At 35.9% G+C, this 23,714-nt stretch overlaps 1 protein-coding gene across 1 annotated transcript in view; it reads right to left on the bottom strand.

The window, feature by feature from the left end:
• The window catches only part of OBSL1 (obscurin like cytoskeletal adaptor 1), an 83,530-nt gene that overhangs the window by 5,056 nt on the left and 54,760 nt on the right, over positions 1–23,714 (bottom strand). The window contains 3 exon segments of the mRNA XM_075829182.1: positions 10,404–10,508; positions 11,178–11,339; positions 11,568–11,721. Of these exon segments, the coding sequence (XP_075685297.1) occupies positions 10,404–10,508; positions 11,178–11,339; positions 11,568–11,721 (421 nt within the window).

The raw sequence follows: 23,714 nt of genomic DNA, 5'->3' as shown, positions 1-23,714 counted from the left end.
TTTTACTACGAAACCATCAGTTGTCATCAGTTTTTACCATCCGTTTTTACCACAATGGTCCACCAAAAAGGTAGTCTAGGGTCTAAAAACTCTGGCCTGGGATTGCGGTGCAGGAGGAGCCCCACACATCACTGACCATATATGGACAGTGACGACAGGGGCTCCTCCAGGAGCGAAATCCCCATAACCACCTATGCCCGCCCTGTAGATAGTGCCACCCACGCCAGCTCTGTAGTTAGTGCCATCCACACTCACCCTGTAGTTAGTGCCACCCACACCTGCCCCATAGAAAGTGCTACCCACACCCCCCCTTTAGAGAGTGCCACCCACCGCCACTCATGGAGGAGCCCCTGATGTCAATGTCCATATATGGACAGGGAGGTCAGGGTCTCCCTCTAGGAGAGGAATCCATGGCTAGAGACACTGTCAATATATGTATGGAGCTCATACTGCACCGCAATCCCCGGCCAGAGCGTTGCCAATTCTCTGGCTGGGGATTCCGGTCCAGAAGGAGTCCCTGACGTCACTGTCCATATATAGATAGGGACGTCAGGGGCTACCTCTAGTAGTGGAATCCCCGGCCAGAGTGTTGCCGATGCTCTGATCTGGGATTCTGCTGCTAGAGGGAGCTACAGTGGCGCGATATATGGGGGTTGATGAAGATAGAGCTATATACAGGGGGGCGGCACTATCTACAGGCGGTGTGTGGGTGGAGCTATCTGCAGGTGGGGCGTGGGTGGCAGCTCCTGCTCCACGGCCAGAGCGTCGGCAAAACACTGGCCGGGGATTCCCACGCCGGGTGCTGTCGGAAGGTGGATGCGGTAGCACCCGGCGTTCATATGGCTACAATGTATTAAGATAGGATACGGCGGGGGCGGGCAGACCCAGAAACGCTGCAGTACATAGGGGGCAGTATTATAGTAGTTATATTCTTGTACATAGGGGGCAGTATTATAGTAATTATATTCTTGTACATAGGGGGCAGTATTATAGTGGTTATATTCTTATACATAGCGGACAGTATTATAGTAGCTATATTCTTGTATAAAGGGGGCAGTATTATAGTAGTTATATTCTTGCATATAGGGGCAGTATTATAATAGTTATATTCTTGTATATAGGGAGCAGTATTATAGTAGTTATATTCTTGTATATAGGGGGCAGTATTATAATAGTTATATTCTTGTACATAGGGGGCAGTATTATAGTAGTTATATTCTTGTATATAGGAGCAGTATTATAGTAGTTATATTCTTGTATATAGGGGCAGTATTATAGTAGTTATATTCTTGTATATAGGGGGCAGTATTATAGTAGTTATATTCTTGTACATAGGGGCAGTATTATAGTAGTTATATTCTTGTATATAGGGGGCAGTATTATAGTAGTTATATTCTTGTATATAGGGTCAGTATTATAGTAGTTATATTCTTGTATATAGGGGGCAGTATTATAGTAGTTATATTCTTGTATATAGGAGCAGTATTATAGTAGTTATATCCTTGTACATAGGGGGCAGTATTATAGTAGTTATATTCTTGTACATAGGGGGCAGTATTATAGTAGTTATATTCTTGTATATAGGGGCAGTATTATAGTAGTTATATTCTTGTATATAGGGGGCAGTGTTATAGTAGTTATAATCTTGTATATAGGGGCAGTATTATAGTAGTTATATTCTTGTATATAGGGGGCAGTATTATAGTAGTTATATTCTTGTATATAGGGGGAAGTATTATAGTAGTTATATTCTTGTACATAGGGGGCAGTATTATAGTAGTTATATTCTTGTATATAGGGGCAGTATTATAATAGTTATATTCTTGTATATAGGGGCAGTATTATTGTAATGATAGGGGTAGGGAAACGGACAAGTGAGCCCTAATCTACCCGCCACTCTGTCCCTGCCTACTTGCAACGACCCGCCCTAGGCGACGGGGTACAACTGGGCGGCGGTCCCTACGCTCAGTAAGTGCACGAGACAAACATACAAGGGAATATAAAGCAAAGGGAAAGGGGCAGTTGCCCACGGCAACACCGTGAGCAACAGAGTGGTGAACGAGCCAGGTCAAACCAGGAGAGCACGAGGTACCAAACGCAGAGCAGAAGAGTAGTCAGAAAGCCAGGGTCCGTATGGAGCAGGATCAAATAGTAGGAGCTGTAGCTGGGCCAGGAAACCACACGGAAAGAATCACAAGCGAGGAGGAACAGGAAAGGCTGGTATAAATAGACAGATGGCGGGAGCTAGCTGAGTCTGGCCAGGCTGCGATAGGCTCTCCCACTCCTAAGCCTGCCAGCCTGAGTGGTGGAAGCTGGAGTCAGTCTCAGAGAGATAGACTCAGGTGAAGACTGATTACCTCTGGAAGTTAACCCCGAAGCTGTGCCTGGCAGATCCTTTACAATTATAGTAGTTATATTCTTGTATATAGGAGGCAGTATATAGTAGTTATATTCTTGTATATAGGGGCAGTATTATATTAGTTATATTCTTGTATATAGGGAGCAGTATTATAGTAGTTATATTCTTGTATATAGGGGCAGTATTATAATAGTTATATTCTTGTACATAGGGGGCAGTATTATAGTAGTTATATTCTTGTATATAGGAGCAGTATTATAGTAGTTATATTCTTGTATATAGGGGCAGTATTATAGTAGTTATATTCTTGTATATAGGGGGCAGTATTATAGTAGTTATATTCTTGTATATAGGGGCAGTATTATAGTAGTTATATTCTTGTACATAGGGGCAGTATTATAGTAGTTATATTCTTGTATATAGGGGGCAGTATTATAGTAGTTATATTCTTGTATATAGGGTCAGTATTATAGTAGTTATATTCTTGTATATAGGGGGCAGTATTATAGTAGTTATATTCTTGTATATAGGAGCAGTATTATAGTAGTTATATCCTTGTACATAGGGGGCAGTATTATAGTAGTTATATTCTTGTACATAGGGGGCAGTATTATAGTAGTTATATTCTTGTATATAGGGGCAGTATTATAGTAGTTATATTCTTGTATATAGGGAGCAGTATTATAGTAGTTATAATCTTGTATATAGGGGCAGTATTATAGTAGTTATATTCTTGTATATAGGGGAAGTATTATAGTAGTTATATTCTTGTATATAGGGGGCAGTATTATAGTAGTTATATTCTTGTATATAGGGGCAGTATTATAGTAGTTATATTCTTGTATATAGGGGGAAGTATTATAGTAGTTATATTCTTGTACATAGGGGGCAGTATTATAGTAGTTATATTCTTGTATATAGGGGCAGTATTATAGTAGTGTTATTCTTGTATATAGGGGAAGTATTATAGTAGTTGTATTCTTGTACATAGGGGGCAGTATTATAGTAGTTATATTCTTGTATATAGGGGGCAGTATTATAGTAGTTATATTCTTGTATATAGGGGCAGTATTATAGTAGTTATATTCTTGTATATAGGGGGAAGTATTATAGTAGTTATATTCTTGTACATAGGGGGCAGTATTATAGTAGTTATATTCTTGTATATAGGGGCAGTATTATAGTAGTGTTATTCTTGTATATAGGGGAAGTATTATAGTAGTTGTATTCTTGTACATAGGGGGCAGTATTATAGTAGTTCTATTCTTGTCCATAGGAGAGGATAGACGTGTGCTTGTGAGCTCCCTGTTAGGACTATGCATGGCTTCTGACCCAGGTGGAGGGGAGGGGTCCTGGGCTGATGATCCTGGGAAAGCCCAGAGTCTGGAGTTTGACCTGCAGCATGGAGATGGTGGAGGTGATGATCTGGAAATGGTGGCTGGTGAGTCAACTGAATCTCATGATGTTGGTGAATTGTGCACAAAAATGACAAAGAAAAATATCTTTAAAATGGAAATGCAAGTTCGCAAATTGAGAACTGAAATTAACCAAGAGACTGATCCAAAGGCAAAGCTGATGAAATGTGAGTGTCTGGATGTTTGCACACGTGAGCTGGTTATATTGAAGGAGAAATTGCAGAAAGAATCATGCACAGTACCCAAAATAAAGAACTGGGCAATTGAGAACAAAAGGGAGACTAGAGCCCAAACTGTGAAGAGAAAAAATATCATTGCAAAAAAAGACACTGACTATAAGACTGTGTATAATATTGTGGAGCAGGGAAACCCTGGAAGATATGAGTGTGCGGTGGCTGGAGGATCACATCTCTCATCATGTGTGGGGTCTGTGCAATCAGCCAACACAAATGCTGCTAAAGCTGCAGAGAAATGTGTGCCAGCTGACGAGGGGTTAACTGCAGTAGACTCTATGTGCAGTACTGATGAAGTGAATGCGAGTGGCACTCCTGGGAGTGAGCAAGAAAGTGCTTCATGTCCTGATATTATAAGTGAGACCTCGCTCAGCGCGGTGATTGACAGTCTGATATCGGATGAACCAGTGGCACAGGCTGAGGCGGACATTGCAGACCCTGTTCTGGAGGTTCAGCCGTCCGCAGTGTCAGTGAATGGAGTGCAGGTTACACAGCGATCAGGAGCAGACACAGGAGGATCTGCAGTACAATCAGCTGAGGAGAGGTCCAGTCCTGACCCACCTGCTGACAGACCTCAGTACAGGAGACTGTTCTCCAGCGTCACAAGACCGACTAACCCCACACCTCAGAGGAGGAACGCGGTCAGAATCAGGTACTCAGGACCAGAGGAAAACCTCCCCTCCAGACTCTACATTGGGAAAGTTTTGTTGAAAGAGTTTATGAAGTTTAAAGCTTCTGAGGTGTTCGCTCTGATCCACGTTCCCTCCAGCAGGAATTATGACATCAGTTTCAAGCTGCAATATAGTCTAGACTTATTCTGGAGTATTTATAACGATACAAAGGAGCACGCGATGTGGGAGCATCTACATGTCATCCAGCTGACTAAACCCCAGGTAGTCACCGCCACCGTCCTGTTCCAGTCTGAGGTGGTGGCCCTGGCAGATTTGCAGCACTGGTTGAGCAGATATTGTGAGGTGAAGAGACTGCCAACAAAGATCTATGATGAGGAGGAGATCTGGAATGGAGGATATTCTGTCAAGATCCAGCTGGTTCAGGAGAATGGAGTGACCAGACATCTGCCGCACTCCTTCTACCTGGGCTCGGAGAGAGGCGTATGTTACTACCCTGGTCAACCGCGACTGTGCCATAGATGTGGGGGCAGACACCTGGCATTCAACTGTTCCCGTATTAAGTGCTCACTATGTGGTCAGTTTGGGCATGTGAAGGATGATTGTACAGGACCTGTCATCTGTAACCTGTGCTTAGGACCTGGACATACATTCCGGGAGTGTCCGCATGCAGAACATAATAAGGAGGAGACCTTTAAAGAAGCCATGGAGGAAGAGCAGGAGGATGTCCCCATATGTGTAGATATGACCCCAGAACCTGGAAGTCCCAGCGAGGATGTGAGCCAAAGTACCAGAGATCGTGCTCCAGAGACGAATGTCCCATCTGTGGATGCTGCACAAGTGTCACCAGCCACTGAAAATAGAGGTCATGCTAAAAGTAAAATATCCAGTCACTCTGTCACCAAAACATCTAAACATCTGCCCAACACCAGTAAGGAACCAGCTGATCCAGCCGCAGCGACCAGTAAAAAACCAGCGGGGCCAGCCGCAGCGACCAGTAAGAAACCAGCTGATCCAGCCGCAGCGACTAGTAAAAAACCAGCTGATCCAGCCGCAGCGACCAGTATCGATGAGGAGGGATTTAAGACGGTTAAAAGGAGAAGTAAAATAGATGATTCTTCTAGGAAAAAAATCACTGCTGCAAAGAAATCACCGGAGTCTCCAGTGCTGGCGATAACTGGGGGACGTTACTGTGCGCTGGGAGAAGATGACCAGGAAGAAGAAGCAGAGATGGAGCAAGTCTCCTCACACATCCCAGATGACGAACCTCAGGATGAAGATGCTGACCCCCCAATGTCCACCAAAAGATGGGGTGTTACAGGACATAGCAGTGGAAGAAGAAAAAAAAGTAGGAAAGACATGTAACCAGGATGATGCTGAAAATCACCTCCATCAATGTGAACAGTGTGAAGAATAGGAGCAGGCGGCGGGCGATATTCCAGCGTCTGTCTGACGACAAAACCAATGTCATCTTTATACAAGAGACTTATCTACAGAGTAATGTCCCTGCTGTGTCCCTGTCCCTGCAGTCACCACATCTATTGGGACAGTGAAAATCTCAGTTGCTGTATAGAGACTTCTAGCCCGAACTCCGTTTATATCATAGAGGTTCACTATATGCCAAAAATGTGGTGACCGTGTCCCATCTGTGGTGTGCGCGATGCTGCCCGGTCACCAATAAAGAAGAACTCTCCTGTAATACGGTCTAGAATAATATCATGAAAAATAGTTGAAACAATCTATACTGGCGCAATATTCATATATTATGGTTTGTTTAATGATTGTGATGTTATTGAGAGACATACGTTTATTTTCTTTATCTGTTATGAGTGTATTGCAAAGGTATTGTAATAATTTGTTGCAAGTTTTCAAATAAAAAAGATAATTATAGTAGTTATATTCTTGTATATAGGGGGCAGTATTATAGTAGTTATATTCTTGTATATAGGAGCAGTATTATAGTAGTTATATCCTTGTACATAGGGGGCAGTATTATAGTAGTTATATTCTTGTACATAGGGGGCAGTATTATAGTAGTTATATTCTTGTATATAGGGGCAGTATTATAGTAGTTATATTCTTGTATATAGGGGGCAGTGTTATAGTAGTTATAATCTTGTATATAGGGGCAGTATTATAGTAGTTATATTCTTGTATATAGGGGGCAGTATTATAGTAGTTATATTCTTGTATATAGGGGGAAGTATTATAGTAGTTATATTCTTGTACATAGGGGGCAGTATTATAGTAGTTATATTCTTGTATATAGGGGCAGTATTATAATAGTTATATTCTTGTATATAGGGGCAGTATTATTGTAATGATAGGGGTAGGGAAACGGACAAGTGAGCCCTAATCTACCCGCCACTCTGTCCCTGCCTACTTGCAACGACCCGCCCTAGGCGACGGGGTACAACTGGGCGGCGGTCCCTACGCTCAGTAAGTGCACGAGACAAACATACAAGGGAATATAAAGCAAAGGGAAAGGGGCAGTTGCCCACGGCAACACCGTGAGCAACAGAGTGGTGAACGAGCCAGGTCAAACCAGGAGAGCACGAGGTACCAAACGCAGAGCAGAAGAGTAGTCAGAAAGCCAGGGTCCGTATGGAGCAGGATCAAATAGTAGGAGCTGTAGCTGGGCCAGGAAACCACACGGAAAGAATCACAAGCGAGGAGGAACAGGAAAGGCTGGTATAAATAGACAGATGGCGGGAGCTAGCTGAGTCTGGCCAGGCTGCGATAGGCTCTCCCACTCCTAAGCCTGCCAGCCTGAGTGGTGGAAGCTGGAGTCAGTCTCAGAGAGATAGACTCAGGTGAAGACTGATTACCTCTGGAAGTTAACCCCGAAGCTGTGCCTGGCAGATCCTTTACAATTATAGTAGTTATATTCTTGTATATAGGAGGCAGTATATAGTAGTTATATTCTTGTATATAGGGGCAGTATTATATTAGTTATATTCTTGTATATAGGGAGCAGTATTATAGTAGTTATATTCTTGTATATAGGGGCAGTATTATAATAGTTATATTCTTGTACATAGGGGGCAGTATTATAGTAGTTATATTCTTGTATATAGGAGCAGTATTATAGTAGTTATATTCTTGTATATAGGGGCAGTATTATAGTAGTTATATTCTTGTATATAGGGGGCAGTATTATAGTAGTTATATTCTTGTATATAGGGGCAGTATTATAGTAGTTATATTCTTGTACATAGGGGCAGTATTATAGTAGTTATATTCTTGTATATAGGGGGCAGTATTATAGTAGTTATATTCTTGTATATAGGGTCAGTATTATAGTAGTTATATTCTTGTATATAGGGGGCAGTATTATAGTAGTTATATTCTTGTATATAGGAGCAGTATTATAGTAGTTATATCCTTGTACATAGGGGGCAGTATTATAGTAGTTATATTCTTGTACATAGGGGGCAGTATTATAGTAGTTATATTCTTGTATATAGGGGCAGTATTATAGTAGTTATATTCTTGTATATAGGGAGCAGTATTATAGTAGTTATAATCTTGTATATAGGGGCAGTATTATAGTAGTTATATTCTTGTATATAGGGGAAGTATTATAGTAGTTATATTCTTGTATATAGGGGGCAGTATTATAGTAGTTATATTCTTGTATATAGGGGCAGTATTATAGTAGTTATATTCTTGTATATAGGGGGAAGTATTATAGTAGTTATATTCTTGTACATAGGGGGCAGTATTATAGTAGTTATATTCTTGTATATAGGGGCAGTATTATAGTAGTGTTATTCTTGTATATAGGGGAAGTATTATAGTAGTTGTATTCTTGTACATAGGGGGCAGTATTATAGTAGTTATATTCTTGTATATAGGGGCAGTATTATAATAGTTATATTCTTGTATATAGGGGCAGTATTATTGTAATGATAGGGGTAGGGAAACGGACAAGTGAGCCCTAATCTACCCGCCACTCTGTCCCTGCCTACTTGCAACGACCCGCCCTAGGCGACGGGGTACAACTGGGCGGCGGTCCCTACGCTCAGTAAGTGCACGAGACAAACATACAAGGGAATATAAAGCAAAGGGAAAGGGGCAGTTGCCCACGGCAACACCGTGAGCAACAGAGTGGTGAACGAGCCAGGTCAAACCAGGAGAGCACGAGGTACCAAACGCAGAGCAGAAGAGTAGTCAGAAAGCCAGGGTCCGTATGGAGCAGGATCAAATAGTAGGAGCTGTAGCTGGGCCAGGAAACCACACGGAAAGAATCACAAGCGAGGAGGAACAGGAAAGGCAGGTATAAATAGACAGATGGCGGGAGCTAGCTGAGTCTGGCCAGGCTGCGATAGGCTCTCCCACTCCTAAGCCTGCCAGCCTGAGTGGTGGAAGCTGGAGTCAGTCTCAGAGAGATAGACTCAGGTGAAGACTGATTACCTCTGGAAGTTAACCCCGAAGCTGTGCCTGGCAGATCCTTTACAATTATAGTAGTTATATTCTTGTATATAGGAGGCAGTATATAGTAGTTATATTCTTGTATATAGGGGCAGTATTATATTAGTTATATTCTTGTATATAGGGAGCAGTATTATAGTAGTTATATTCTTGTATATAGGGGCAGTATTATAATAGTTATATTCTTGTACATAGGGGGCAGTATTATAGTAGTTATATTCTTGTATATAGGAGCAGTATTATAGTAGTTATATTCTTGTATATAGGGGCAGTATTATAGTAGTTATATTCTTGTATATAGGGGGCAGTATTATAGTAGTTATATTCTTGTATATAGGGGCAGTATTATAGTAGTTATATTCTTGTACATAGGGGCAGTATTATATTAGTTATATTCTTGTATATAGGGGGCAGTATTATAGTAGTTATATTCTTGTATATAGGGTCAGTATTATAGTAGTTATATTCTTGTATATAGGGGGCAGTATTATAGTAGTTATATTCTTGTATATAGGAGCAGTATTATAGTAGTTATATCCTTGTACATAGGGGGCAGTATTATAGTAGTTATATTCTTGTACATAGGGGGCAGTATTATAGTAGTTATATTCTTGTATATAGGGGCAGTATTATAGTAGTTATATTCTTGTATATAGGGAGCAGTATTATAGTAGTTATAATCTTGTATATAGGGGCAGTATTATAGTAGTTATATTCTTGTATATAGGGGAAGTATTATAGTAGTTATATTCTTGTATATAGGGGGCAGTATTATAGTAGTTATATTCTTGTATATAGGGGCAGTATTATAGTAGTTATATTCTTGTATATAGGGGGAAGTATTATAGTAGTTATATTCTTGTACATAGGGGGCAGTATTATAGTAGTTATATTCTTGTATATAGGGGCAGTATTATAGTAGTTATATTCTTGTATATAGGGGAAGTATTATAGTAGTTGTATTCTTGTACATAGGGGGCAGTATTAAGGTAATTATTTTCTTGTCAATAGTAGGAAACATATAAAAAATATTCTACTGAATAAGTTTGAATAGTGAGTCATTGTTTTGTATAAAAAATGTTCTCACATCAGTGTTCACTTCCCTTCCCCCACTCCTCATGGGTATGGCAATTCATACAATGTGTATTATCCAGCAAGTGAACATCCCTTGAATTTTTGTAAATCTCCGTATCATGTTACTTAGTAGTGATTACTGAACTGGTCATGTTATATTATTCTGCTTTGAGGTACAATGATCACTGAATTTTTTATTTTGGAAGAATTCATCTTCTAAATTACATACCGAAGAGAAGGAGAAGGTTTGGCCTCTCACCTTTGACTTTGAGTTTGGCTCTTGACTCTACTCTTCTGGCTCGGAAGAGAATTTCTCCAGATTCTTCACATTGAGCCCCACAAATAAGAAGAAAGTGTCGCCTTCCTGCAGAGAAATATAATACACACACAAAGGTGATCAGGAATTTTCTGGGCCTGAACATGTGTTTAGTTTGATGCCGTTGGGTTTTATTTTACGTCAAATTTGTAGGTTAAAACAAGGTATGTGACATTTATGAGAAAATTCTTTATTGAGTTTTAACCAAGCTAGATCTCGACAAATTAAAGATGGGGGCGCTATAGTATTGTTGTTTATGGAAAAGCAATTGTCATTAGTAGTGGTGAAAAGTAGTACTGCAAGAAAAAAAAAAGTTTCTGAATTGTAGTAAGATTAGAAAAAAATCATCTGTCAGAAATAACACGAAAAAATCAACAAAATAATACAATGCATCAAAGACAATACAATAAGTGCTTCCAGCAGAAAGGTGACAATCCCTTTAATTCTCTTGGGAATGTATCATAGTGATTATGGAATCAGAGACTTTTTCTATCACTCATCCCATTAAAGAACACTATAGTATGACTCTCCGCTCCCTGAAATGGCTGATAACAGGGAATAATAGCTTACATTCAACTCCACAGTAAGTGGAAAGATGATAGACATTAAATTAAAGGTCCCTTTAAGTCATAACAGGGGACGTAAAATAGACTATATAGATCAATAAGGTAAGTAATTAACCATTGAGTAAAAATTTTTTCTCATAGGAATAAATACCTTCCTGACGGATCTTTGTGGTGGACGTTACTTTAATTTTCTCTCCATTTTTGAACCATTCTCCTTTAGCCTGGGCGCAGGATAATTCGCAGATGAATGCCGCATTGTCGTTCTCCACTATCTCAACGTCCTGCAGGTCTTTTAGCACTTGTGGTTCTTGCTCTAAAGAGTAATAAAATCATGGAAAATTCAAGACCTTTTTACTAGATGTGAAAAGGTATATCCCATAGTAACCTGCACCTATTACCATAAAGGAAATTAAATTAAACCTCACATTGTGGATGCAGTATTTTCTTTATTATCTCAATTTACGGTAGAATCACCGCTGTTCACAGTTTATATCCCAGCTGCCTGTGATGATATCTGGAAGTTATAATTGTGAAGTCTTACCAAGAACACGCAACGTGGCCGAGGAACTGAGGTCACCCACGTGGCATGTGTATGTCCCAGCATCTTGAGGACCGCAATGGTTAATATGAAGTATTCTCCGTCGCCCTACAGAAAACATACGGCACAGTACGCTCTGCACCAACTCCTCTCCATCCTGTAAGAAAATTAAAACATTACTGAGAACCAAAGTCAACGATTATAGCAAAGAACAGAAGGCTAAAACTACAAAAGATGCACTCAAGAAATGTCCTCTCTTCAGTTAATTGAAGGTTAATTCCAGCCAGAAATGTATTTTATGTAATCAAATCCATATTCTAGTTCATAGGGGGCAGTATTATAGTAGTTATATTCTTGTATATAGGGGCAGTATTATAGTAGTTATATTCTTGTATATAGGAGGCAGTATTATAGTAGATATATTCTTATACATAGGGGGCAGTATTATAGTAGTTATATTCTTGTATATAGGGGGCAGTATTATAGTAGTTATATTCTTGTATATAGGGGGCAGTATTATAGTAGTTATATTCTTTTATATAGGGGGCAGCATTATAGTAGTTATATTCTTGTATATAGGGGGCAGTATTATAGTAGTTATATTCTTTTATATAGGGGGCAGTATTATAGTAGTTATATTCTTGTGTATAGGAGCAGTATTATAGTAGTTATATTCTTGTATATAGGTGGCAGTATTATAGTAGTTATATTCTTGTATATAGGAGCAGTATTATAGTAGTTATATTCTTGTATATAGGGGGCAGTATTATAGTAGTTATATTCTTGTATATAGGGGGCAGTATTATAGTAGTTATATTCTTGTATATAGGGGGCAGTATTATACTAGTTATATTCTTGTATATAGGGGGCAGTATTATAGTAGTTATATTCTTGTATATAGGGGCAGTATTATAGTAGTTATATTCTTGTATATAGAGGGCAGTATTATAGTAGTTATATTCTTGTATATAGGTGGCAGTATTATAGTAGTTATATTCTTGTATATAGGGGGCAGTATTATAGTAGTTATATTCTTGTGTATAGGGGGCAGTATTAATAATTATATTCTTGTACATGGGGGCAGTATTATAGTAGTTATATTCTTGTATATAGGGGGCAGTATTATAGTAGTTATATTCTTGTATATAGGAGCAGTATTAGGCTGGGTTCACACGTGGCGGAATTTCACTAAAATTCCGCTGCGGACACTCCGCAGCGTTAATCCGCAGCGGTGCCGTTTGTCCATTGACTTACACTTTAATTTAGCAGTGTTCGTTTAGACGAGGCGTAAAATTCCGCTGCGGAGCATAGGCTGCGGAGCGGAATTTGGTGTCCGCAGCATGCTCTGTCTGTTGCGGAGCAGTGGCGGACTCATGGCGGAATTTCTCCATTGACTTCAATGGAGAGTCAAAATTCCGCAATGAAGTCCGCAGATCTTATGTGTGCTGCGGAGCGTATTGGTTTTACTACCATGACATTTCTTCATTCTGGCTGGACCTATGTATTTCTAGGTCTACAGCCAGACTGAAGAAGTCAATGGGGCTCCCGTAATGACGGGAGCGTTGCTAGGAGACGTCTGTAAATAGTCACTGTCCAGGGTGCTGAAAGAGTTAAGCGATCGGCAGTAACTGTTTCTGCACCCGGGACAGTGACTACCGATCTCAATATACATGTATCTGTAAAAAAACATATAAGTTCATACTTACCGAGAACTCCCTGCGTCTGTCTTCAGTCCGGCCTCCCAGGATGACGTTTCAGTCTAAGTGACGGCTGCAGCCAATCACAGGCCAAGCACAGGCTGCAGCGGTCACATGGACTGGCGCGTCATCCAGGGAGGTCGGGCTGGATGCCGAAAGAGGGACGCGTCACCAAGACAACGGCCGGTAAGTATGAAAATCGTTTACTTTCACTAGGGAAAGTGCTGTCCCTTCTCTCTATCCTGCACTGATAGGGAGAAGGGAAGCACTTTTCCCGCAGTCCGCAGCAGCTAGTCCGCATCAATGTACTGCACATTTTGTGCAGATCCGCAGCAGAATCTGCAACGCAGATTCTGTGCGGCATTGATGCGGACAGTTGCGGAGGAAATCCGCCACGTGTGGTCATGCCCTAATAGTAGTTATATTCTTGTACAAGGGAGCAGTATTATAGTAATTATATTCTTGTACATAGGAGCAGTATTATAGTAGTTATATTCTTGTATATAGGGGAAGTATTATAGTAGTTATATTCTTGTACATAGGGGGCAGTATTATAGTAGTTATATTCTTGTACATAGGGGCAGTATTATAGTAATTATATTCTTGTACATAGGAGCAGTGTTATAGCAGTTATATTCTTGTATATAGAGGGCAGTATTATAGTAGTTATATTCTTGTATATAGGGGGCAGTATTATAGTAGTTATATTCTTGTATATAGGGGCGGTATTATAGTAGTTATATTCTTGTATATAGGGGCAGTATTATAGTAGTTGTATTCTTGTACAGAGGGGACAGTATTATAGTAGTTATATTCTTGTATATAGGGGGCAGTAGTATAGTAGTTATATTCTTGTATATAGGGGCAGTATTATAGTAGTTATATTCTTGTATATAGGGGCGGTATTATAGTAGTTATATTCTTGTATATAGGAGCAGTATTATAGTAGTTATATTCTTGTACAAAGGGGGCAGTATTATAGTAGTTATATTCTTGTATATAGGGGGCAGTATTATAGTAGTTATATTCTTGTATATAGGGGGCAGTATTATAGTAGTTATATTCTTGTATATAGGTGGCAGTATTATAGTAGTTATATTCTTGTATATAGGAGCAGTATTATAGTAGTTATATTCTTGTATATAGGGGGCAGTATTATAGTAGTTATATTCTTGTATATAGGGGGCAGTATTATAGTAGTTATATTCTTGTATATAGGGGGCAGTATTATAGTAGTTATATTCTTGTGTATAGGGGGCAGTATTAATAATTATATTCTTGTACATGGGGGCAGTATTATAGTAGTTATATTCTTGTATATAGGGGGCAGTATTATAGTAGTTATATTCTTGTATATAGGGGGCAGTATTATAGTAGTTATATTCTTGTATATAGGGGGCAGTATTATAGTAGTTATATTCTTGTATATAGGGGCAGTATTATAGTAGTTATATTCTTGTATATAGAGGGCAGTATTATAGTAGTTATATTCTTGTATATAGGTGGCAGTATTATAGTAGTTATATTCTTGTATATAGGGGGCAGTATTATAGTAGTTATATTCTTGTGTATAGGGGGCAGTATTAATAATTATATTCTTGTACATGGGGGCAGTATTATAGTAGTTATATTCTTGTATATAGGGGGCAGTATTATAGTAGTTATATTCTTGTATATAGGAGCAGTATTATAGTAGTTATATTCTTGTACAAGGGAGCAGTATTATAGTAGTTATATTCTTGTATATAGGGGGCAGTATTATAGTAGTTATATTCTTGTGTATAGGGGGCAGTATTAATAATTATATTCTTGTATATAGGGGCAGTATTATAGTAGTTATATTCTTGTAAATAGGGGCAGTATTATAGTAGTTATATTCTTGTATATAGGAGCAGTATTATAGTAGTTATATTCTTGTATATAGGGGCAGTATTATAGTAGTTATATTCTTGTATATAGGGGGCAGTATTATAGTAGTTATATTCTTGTATATAGGGGGCAGTATTATAGTAGTTATATTCTTGTATATAGGAGCAGTATTATAGTAGTTATATTCTTGTACAAGGGAGCAGTATTATAGTAGTTATATTCTTGTATATAGGGGGCAGTATTATAGTAGTTATATTCTTGTATATAGGTGGCAGTATTATAGTAGTTATATTCTTGTATATAGGAGCAGTATTATAGTAGTTATATTCTTGTATATAGGGGGCAGTATTATAGTAGTTATATTCTTGTATATAGGGGGCAGTATTATAGTAGTTATATTCTTGTATATAGGGGGCAGTATTATAGTAGTTATATTCTTGTGTATAGGGGGCAGTATTAATAATTATATTCTTGTATATAGGGGCAGTATTATAGTAGTTATATTCTTGTAAATAGGGGCAGTATTATAGTAGTTATATTCTTGTATATAGGAGCAGTATTATAGTAGTTATATTCTTGTATATAGGGGCAGTATTATAGTAGTTATATTCTTGTATATAGGGGGCAGTATTATAGTAGTTATATTCTTGTATATAGGGGGCAGTATTATAGTAGTTATATTCTTGTATATAGGAGCAGTATTATAGTAGTTATATTCTTGTACATGGGGGCAGTATTATAGTAGTTATATTCTTGTATATAGGGGGCAGTATTATAGTAGTTATATTCTTGTATATAGGGGGCAGTATTATAGTAGTTATATTCTTGTATATAGGGGGCAGTATTATAGTAGTTATATTCTTGTATATAGGGGCAGTATTATAGTAGTTATATTCTTGTATATAGAGGGCAGTATTATAGTAGTTATATTCTTGTATATAGGTGGCAGTATTATAGTAGTTATATTCTTGTATATAGGGGGCAGTATTATAGTAGTTATATTCTTGTGTATAGGGGGCAGTATTAATAATTATATTCTTGTACATGGGGGCAGTATTATAGTAGTTATATTCTTGTATATAGGGGGCAGTATTATAGTAGTTATATTCTTGTATATAGGAGCAGTATTATAGTAGTTATATTCTTTTACAAGGGAGCAGTATTATAGTAGTTATATTCTTGTATATAGGGGGCAGTATTATAGTAGTTATATTCTTGTGTATAGGGGGCAGTATTAATAATTATATTCTTGTATATAGGGGCAGTATTATAGTAGTTATATTCTTGTAAATAGGGGCAGTATTATAGTAGTTATATTCTTGTATATAGGAGCAGTATTATAGTAGTTATATTCTTGTATATAGGGGCAGTATTATAGTAGTTATATTCTTGTATATAGGGGGCAGTATTATAGTAGTTATATTCTTGTATATAGGGGGCAGTATTATAGTAGTTATATTCTTGTATATAGGAGCAGTATTATAGTAGTTATATTCTTGTACAAGGGAGCAGTATTATAGTAGTTATATTCTTGTATATAGGGGCAGTATTATAGTAGTTATATTCTTGTATATAGGGAGCAGTATTATAGTAGTTATATTCTTGTATATAGGGGCAGTATTATAGTAGTTATATTCTTTTATATAAGGGGCAGTATTATAGTAGTTATATTCTTGTATATAGGGGCAGTATTATAGTAGTTATATTCTTGTATATAGGGAGCAGTATTATAGTAGTTATATTCTTGTATATAGGGGAAGTATTATAGTAGTTATATTCTTGTACATAGGGGGCAGTATTATAGTAGTTATATTCTTGTACATAGGGGCAGTATTATAGTAATTATATTCTTGTACATAGGAGCAGTGTTATAGCAGTTATATTCTTGTATATAGAGGGCAGTATTATAGTAGTTATATTCTTGTTTATAGGGGGCAGTATTATAGTAGTTATATTCTTGTATATAGGGGCGGTATTATAGTAGTTATATTCTTGTATATAGGGGCAGTATTATAGTAGTTGTATTCTTGTACATAGGGGACAGTATTATAGTAGTTATATTCTTGTACATAGGGGCAGTATTATAGTAGTTATATCCTGTACATAGGGGGCAGTATTATAGTAGTTATATTCTTGTATATAGGGGGCAGTATTATAGTAGTTATATTCTTGTACATAGGGGGCAGTATTATAGTAGTATATACTTGTACATAGGGGGCAGTATTATAGTAGTTATATTCTTGTATATAGGGGGCAGTATTATAGTAGTTATATTCTTGTGTATAGGGGGCAGTATTAATAATTATATTCTTGTACATGGGGGCAGTATTATAGTAGTTATATTCTGTATATAGGGGGCAGTATTATAGTAGTTATATTCTTGTATATAGGGGCAGTATTATAGTAGTTCTATTCTTGTATATAGAGGGCAGTATTATAGTAGTTATATTCTTGTATATAGGTGGCAGTATTATAGTAGTTATATTCTTGTATATAGGGGGCAGTATTATAGTAGTTATATTCTTGTACAAGGGAGCAGTATTATAGTAATTATATTCTTGTACATAGGAGCAGTATTATAGTAGTTATATTCTTGTATATAGGGGAAGTATTATAGTAGTTATATCTTGTACATAGGGGGCAGTATTATAGTAGTTATATTCTTGTACATAGGGGCAGTATTATAGTAGTTATATTCTTGTACATAGGGGGCAGTATTATAGTAATTATATTCTTGTACATAGGAGCAGTGTTATAGCAGTTATATTCTTGTATATAGAGGGCAGTATTATAGTAGTTATATTCTTGTATATAGGGGGCAGTATTATAGTAGTTATATTCTTGTATATAGGGGCGGTATTATAGTAGTTATATTCTTGTATATAGGGGCAGTATTATAGTAGTTATATTCTTGTACATAGGGGACAGTATTATAGTAGTTATATTCTTGTACATAGGGGCAGTATTGTAGTAGTTATATCCTTGTACATAAGAGGCAGTATTATAGTGTTTATATTCTTGTATATAGGGGCACTATTATAGTAGTTATATTCTTGTATATAGATGCAGTATTATAGTAGTTATATTCTTGTATATAGAGGGCAGTATCTTGTATATAGGAGCAGTATTATAGTAGTCATATTCTTGTATATAGGGGCAGTATTATAGTAGTTATATTCTTGTATATAGGGGGCAGTATTATAGTAGTATATATTCTTGTACATAGGGGGCAGTATTATATTAGTTATATTGTACATAGGGGCAGTATTAAAGTAGTTATATTCTTGTATATAGGGGGCAGTATTATAGTAGTTATATTCTTGTACATAGGGGGCAGTATTATTGTAGTTATATTCTTGTATATAGGGGGCAGTATTATAGTAGTTATATTCTTGTACATAGGGGGCAGTATTATAGTAGTTATATTCTTGTATATAGTGGGCAGTATTATAGTAGTATATTCTTGTACATAGGGGCAGTATTATAGTAGTTATATTCTTGTATATAGGAGCAGTATTATAGTAGTTATATTCTTGTACATAGAGGGCAGTATTATAGTAGTTATATTCTTGAATATAGAGGCAGTATTATAGTAGTTATATTCTTGTATATAGGGGGCAGTATTATAGTAGTTATATTCTTGTACATAGGGGGCAGTATTATAGTAGTTATATTCTTGTACATAGGAGGCAGTATTATAGTAGTTATATTCTTGTACATAGCGGGCAGTATATAGTAGTTATTCTTGTATATAGGAGCAGTATTATAGTAGTTATATTCTTGTATATAGAGGCAGTATTATAGTAGTTATATTCTTGTATATAGGAGCAGTATTATAGTAGTTATATCTTTCACATAGGGGGCAGTATTATAGTAGTTATATTTTTGTACATAGGGGGCAGTATTATAGTAGTTATATTCTTGTATATAGGGCAGTATTATAGTAGTTATATTCTTGTATATAGGGGGCACTATTATAGTAGTTATATTCTTGTATATAGGAGCAGTATTATAGTAGTTATATTCTTGTACAAAGGGGGCAGTATTATAGTAGTTATATTCTTGTACATAGGGGGCAGTATTATAGTAGTTATATTCTTGTACATAGGGGGCAGTATTATAGTAGTTATATTCTTGTATATAGGGAGCAGTATTATAGTAGTTACATTCTTGTATATAGGGCAATATTATAGTAGTTATATTCTTGTACATAGGGGCAGTATTATAGTAGTTATATTCTTGTATATAGGGGCAGTATTATAGTAGTTATATTCTTGTATATAGGAACAGTATTATAGTAAGTATATTCTTGTATATAGGAGCAGTATTATAGTAGTTACATTCTGTATATAGGGGCAATATTATAGTAGTTATATTCTTGTACATAGGGGCAGTATTATAGTAGTTTATATTCTTGTATATAGGAGCAGTATTATAGTAGTTATATTCTTGTATATAGGGGCAGTATTATAGTAGTTATATTCTTGTATATAGGGGGCAGTATTATAGTAGTTATATTCTTGTATATAGGAGCAGTATTATAGTAGTTATATTCTTGTACAAAGGGGGCAGTATTATAGTAGTTATATTCTTGTACATAGGGGGCAGTATTATAGTAGTTATATTCTTGTACATAGGGGGCAGTATTATAGTAGTTATATTCTTGTATATAGGGAGCAGTATTATAGTAGTTACATTCTTGTATATAGGGGCAATATTATAGTAGTTATATTCTTGTACATAGGGGCAGTATTATAGTAGTTATATTCTTGTATATAGGGGCAGTATTATAGTAGTTATATTCTTATATATAGGATCAGTATTATAGTAAGTATATTCTTGTACATAGGGGGCAGTATTATAGTAGTTATATTCTTGTATATAGGGGCAGTATTATAGTAGTTATATTCTTGTATATAGGATCAGTATTATAGTAGTTATGTTCTTGTACATAGGGGGCAGTATTATAGTAGTTATATTCTTGTATATGGGGCAGTATTATAGTAGTTATATTCTTGTATATAGGGGCAGTATTATAGTAGTTATATTCTTGTATATAGTCTGCAGTATTATAGTAGTTATATTCTTGTATATAGTCTGCAGTATTATAGTAGTTACTGTATATTCTTGTACATAGGGGGGCAGTATTATAGTAGTTATATTCTTGTATATAGGGGCAGTATTATAGTAGTTATATTCTTGTGTATAGGGGCAGTATTATAGTAGTTATATTCTTGTATATAGGGGCAGTATTATAGTAGTTATATTCTTTTGTATAGGGGCAGTATTATAGTAGTTATATTCTTATATATAGGGGCAGTATTATAGTAGTTATATTCTTGTACATAGGAGGCAGTATTATAGTAGTTATGTTCTTGTACATAGGGTGCAGTATTATAGTAGTTATATTCTTGTACATAGGGGCAGAATATAGTAGTTATATTCTTGTACATAGGGGCAGTATTATAGTAGTTATATTCTTGTACATAGGGGCAGTATTATAGTAGTTATATTCTTGTATATAGGGGGCAATATTATAGTAGTTATATTCTTGTATATGGGGGCAGTATTATAGTAGTTATATTCTTGTATATAGGGGGCAGTATTATAGTAGTTATATTCTTGTACATAGGGGGTAGTATTATAGTAGTTATATTCTTGTATATAGGATCCAGTATTATAGTAGTTATATTCTTGTACATAGGGAGCAGTATTATAGTAGTTATATTCTTGTGTATAGGGGGCAGTATTAATAATTATATTCTTGTACATGGGGGCAGTATTATAGTAGTTATATTCTTGTATATAGGGGGCAGTATTATAGTAGTTATATATCTTGTATATAGGAGCAGTATTATAGTAGTTATATTCTTGTACAAGGGAGCAGTATTATAGTAGTTATATTCTTGTATATAGGGGGCAGTATTATAGTAGTTATATTCTTGTGTATAGGGGGCAGTATTAATAATTATATTCTTGTATATAGGGGCAGTATTATAGTAGTTATATTCTTGTAAATAGGGGCAGTATTATAGTAGTTATATTCTTGTATATAGGAGCAGTATTATAGTAGTTATATTCTTGTATATAGGGGCAGTATTATAGTAGTTATATTCTTGTATATAGGGGGCAGTATTATAGTAGTTATATTCTTGTATATAGGGGGCAGTATTATAGTAGTTATATTCTTGTATATAGGAGCAGTATTATAGTAGTTATATTCTTGTACAAGGGAGCAGTCTTATAGTAGTTATATTCTTGTATATAGGGGGCAGTATTATAGTAGTTATATTCTTGTATATAGGTGGCAGTATTATAGTAGTTATATTCTTGTATATAGGAGCAGTATTATAGTAGTTATATTCTTGTATATAGGGGGCAGTATTATAGTAGTTATATTCTTGTATATTGGGGGCAGTATTATAGTAGTTATATTCTTGTATATAGGGGGCAGTATTATAGTAGTTATATTCTTGTGTATAGGGGGCAGTATTAATAATTATATTCTTGTATATAGGGGCAGTATTATAGTAGTTATATTCTTGTAAATAGGGGCAGTATTATAGTAGTTATATTCTTGTATATAGGAGCAGTATATAGTAGTTATATTCTTGTATATAGGGGGCAGTATTATAGTAGTTATATTCTTGTATATAGGGGGCAGTATTATAGTAGTTATATTCTTGTATATAGGGGGCAGTATTATAGTAGTTATATTCTTGTATATAGGAGCAGTATTATAGTAGTTATATTCTTGTACATGGGGGCAGTATTATAGTAGTTATATTCTTGTATATAGGGGGCAGTATTATAGTAGTTATATTCTTGTATATAGGGGGCAGTATTATAGTAGTTATATTCTTGTATATAGGGGGCAGTATTATAGTAGTTATATTCTTGTATATAGGGGCAGTTATTATAGTAGTTATATTCTTGTATATAGAGGGCAGTATTATAGTATTTATATTCTTGTATATAGGTGGCAGTATTATAGTAGTTATATTCTTGTATATAGGGGGCAGTATTATAGTAGTTATATTCTTGTGTATAGGGGGCAGTATTAATAATTATATTCTTGTACATGGGGGCAGTATTATAGTAGTTATATTCTTGTATATAGGGGGCAGTATTATAGTAGTTATATTCTTGTATATAGGAGCAGTATTATAGTAGTTATATTCTTTTACAAGGGAGCAGTATTATAGTAGTTATATTCTTGTATATAGGGGGCAGTATTATAGTAGTTATATTCTTGTGTATAGGGGGCAGTATTAATAATTATATTCTTGTATATAGGGGCAGTATTATAGTAGTTATATTCTTGTAAATAGGGGCAGTATTATAGTAGTTATATTCTTGTAATATAGGAGCAGTATTATAGTAGTTATATTCTTGTATATAGGGGCAGTATTATAGTAGTTATATTTCTTGTATATAGGGGGCAGTATTATAGTAGTTATATTCTTGTATATAGGGGCGTATTATAGTAGTTATATTCTTGTATATAGGAGCAGTATTATAGTAGTTATATTCTTGTACAAGGAGCAGTATTATAGTAGTTATATTCTTGTATATAGGGCAGTATTATAGTAGTTATATTCTTGTATATAGGGAGCAGTATTATAGTAGTTATATTCTTGTATATAGGGGCAGTATTATAGTAGTTATATTCTTTTATATAAGGGGCAGTATTATAGTAGTTATATTCTTGTATATAGGGGCAGTATTATAGTAGTTATATTCTTGTATATAGGGAGCAGTATTATAGTAGTTATATTCTTGTATATAGGGGAAGTATTATAGTAGTATATTCTTGTACATAGGGGGCAGTATTATAGTAGTTATATTCTTGTACATAGGGGCAGTATTATAGTAATTATATTCTTGTACATAGGAGCAGTGTTATAGCAGTTATATTCTTGTATATAGAGGGCAGTATTATAGTAGTTATATTCTTGTTTATAGGGGGCAGTATTATAGTAGTTATTATTCTTGTATATAGGGGCGGTATTATAGTAGTTATATTCTTGTATATAGGGGCAGTATTATAGTAGTTGTATTCTTGTACATAGGGGACAGTATTATAGTAGTTATATTCTTGTACATAGGGGCAGTATTATAGTAGTTATATTCCTGTACATAGGGGGCAGTATTATAGTAGTTATATTCTTGTATATAGGGGGCAGTATTATAGTAGTTATATTCTTGTACATAGGGGGCAGTATTATAGTAGTTATATACTTGTACATAGGGGGCAGTATTATAGTAGTTATATTCTTGTATATAGGGGGCAGTATTATAGTAGTTATATTCTTGTGTATAGGGGGCAGTATTAATAATTATATTCTTGTACATGGGGGCAGTATTATAGTAGTTATATTCTTGTATATAGGGGGCAGTATTATAGTAGTTATATTCTTGTATATAGGGGCAGTATTATAGTAGTTCTATTCTTGTATATAGAGGGCAGTATTATAGTAGTTATATTCTTGTATATAGGTGGCAGTATTATAGTAGTTATATTCTTGTATATAGGGGGCAGTATTATAGTAGTTATATTCTTGTACAAGGGAGCAGTATTATA

This window comes from Rhinoderma darwinii, chromosome 6, assembly GCF_050947455.1.
Source record: "Rhinoderma darwinii isolate aRhiDar2 chromosome 6, aRhiDar2.hap1, whole genome shotgun sequence".
Lineage (NCBI taxonomy): Eukaryota > Metazoa > Chordata > Amphibia > Anura > Rhinodermatidae > Rhinoderma > Rhinoderma darwinii.
This window is presented reverse-complemented; position numbering and strand designations above follow the sequence as displayed.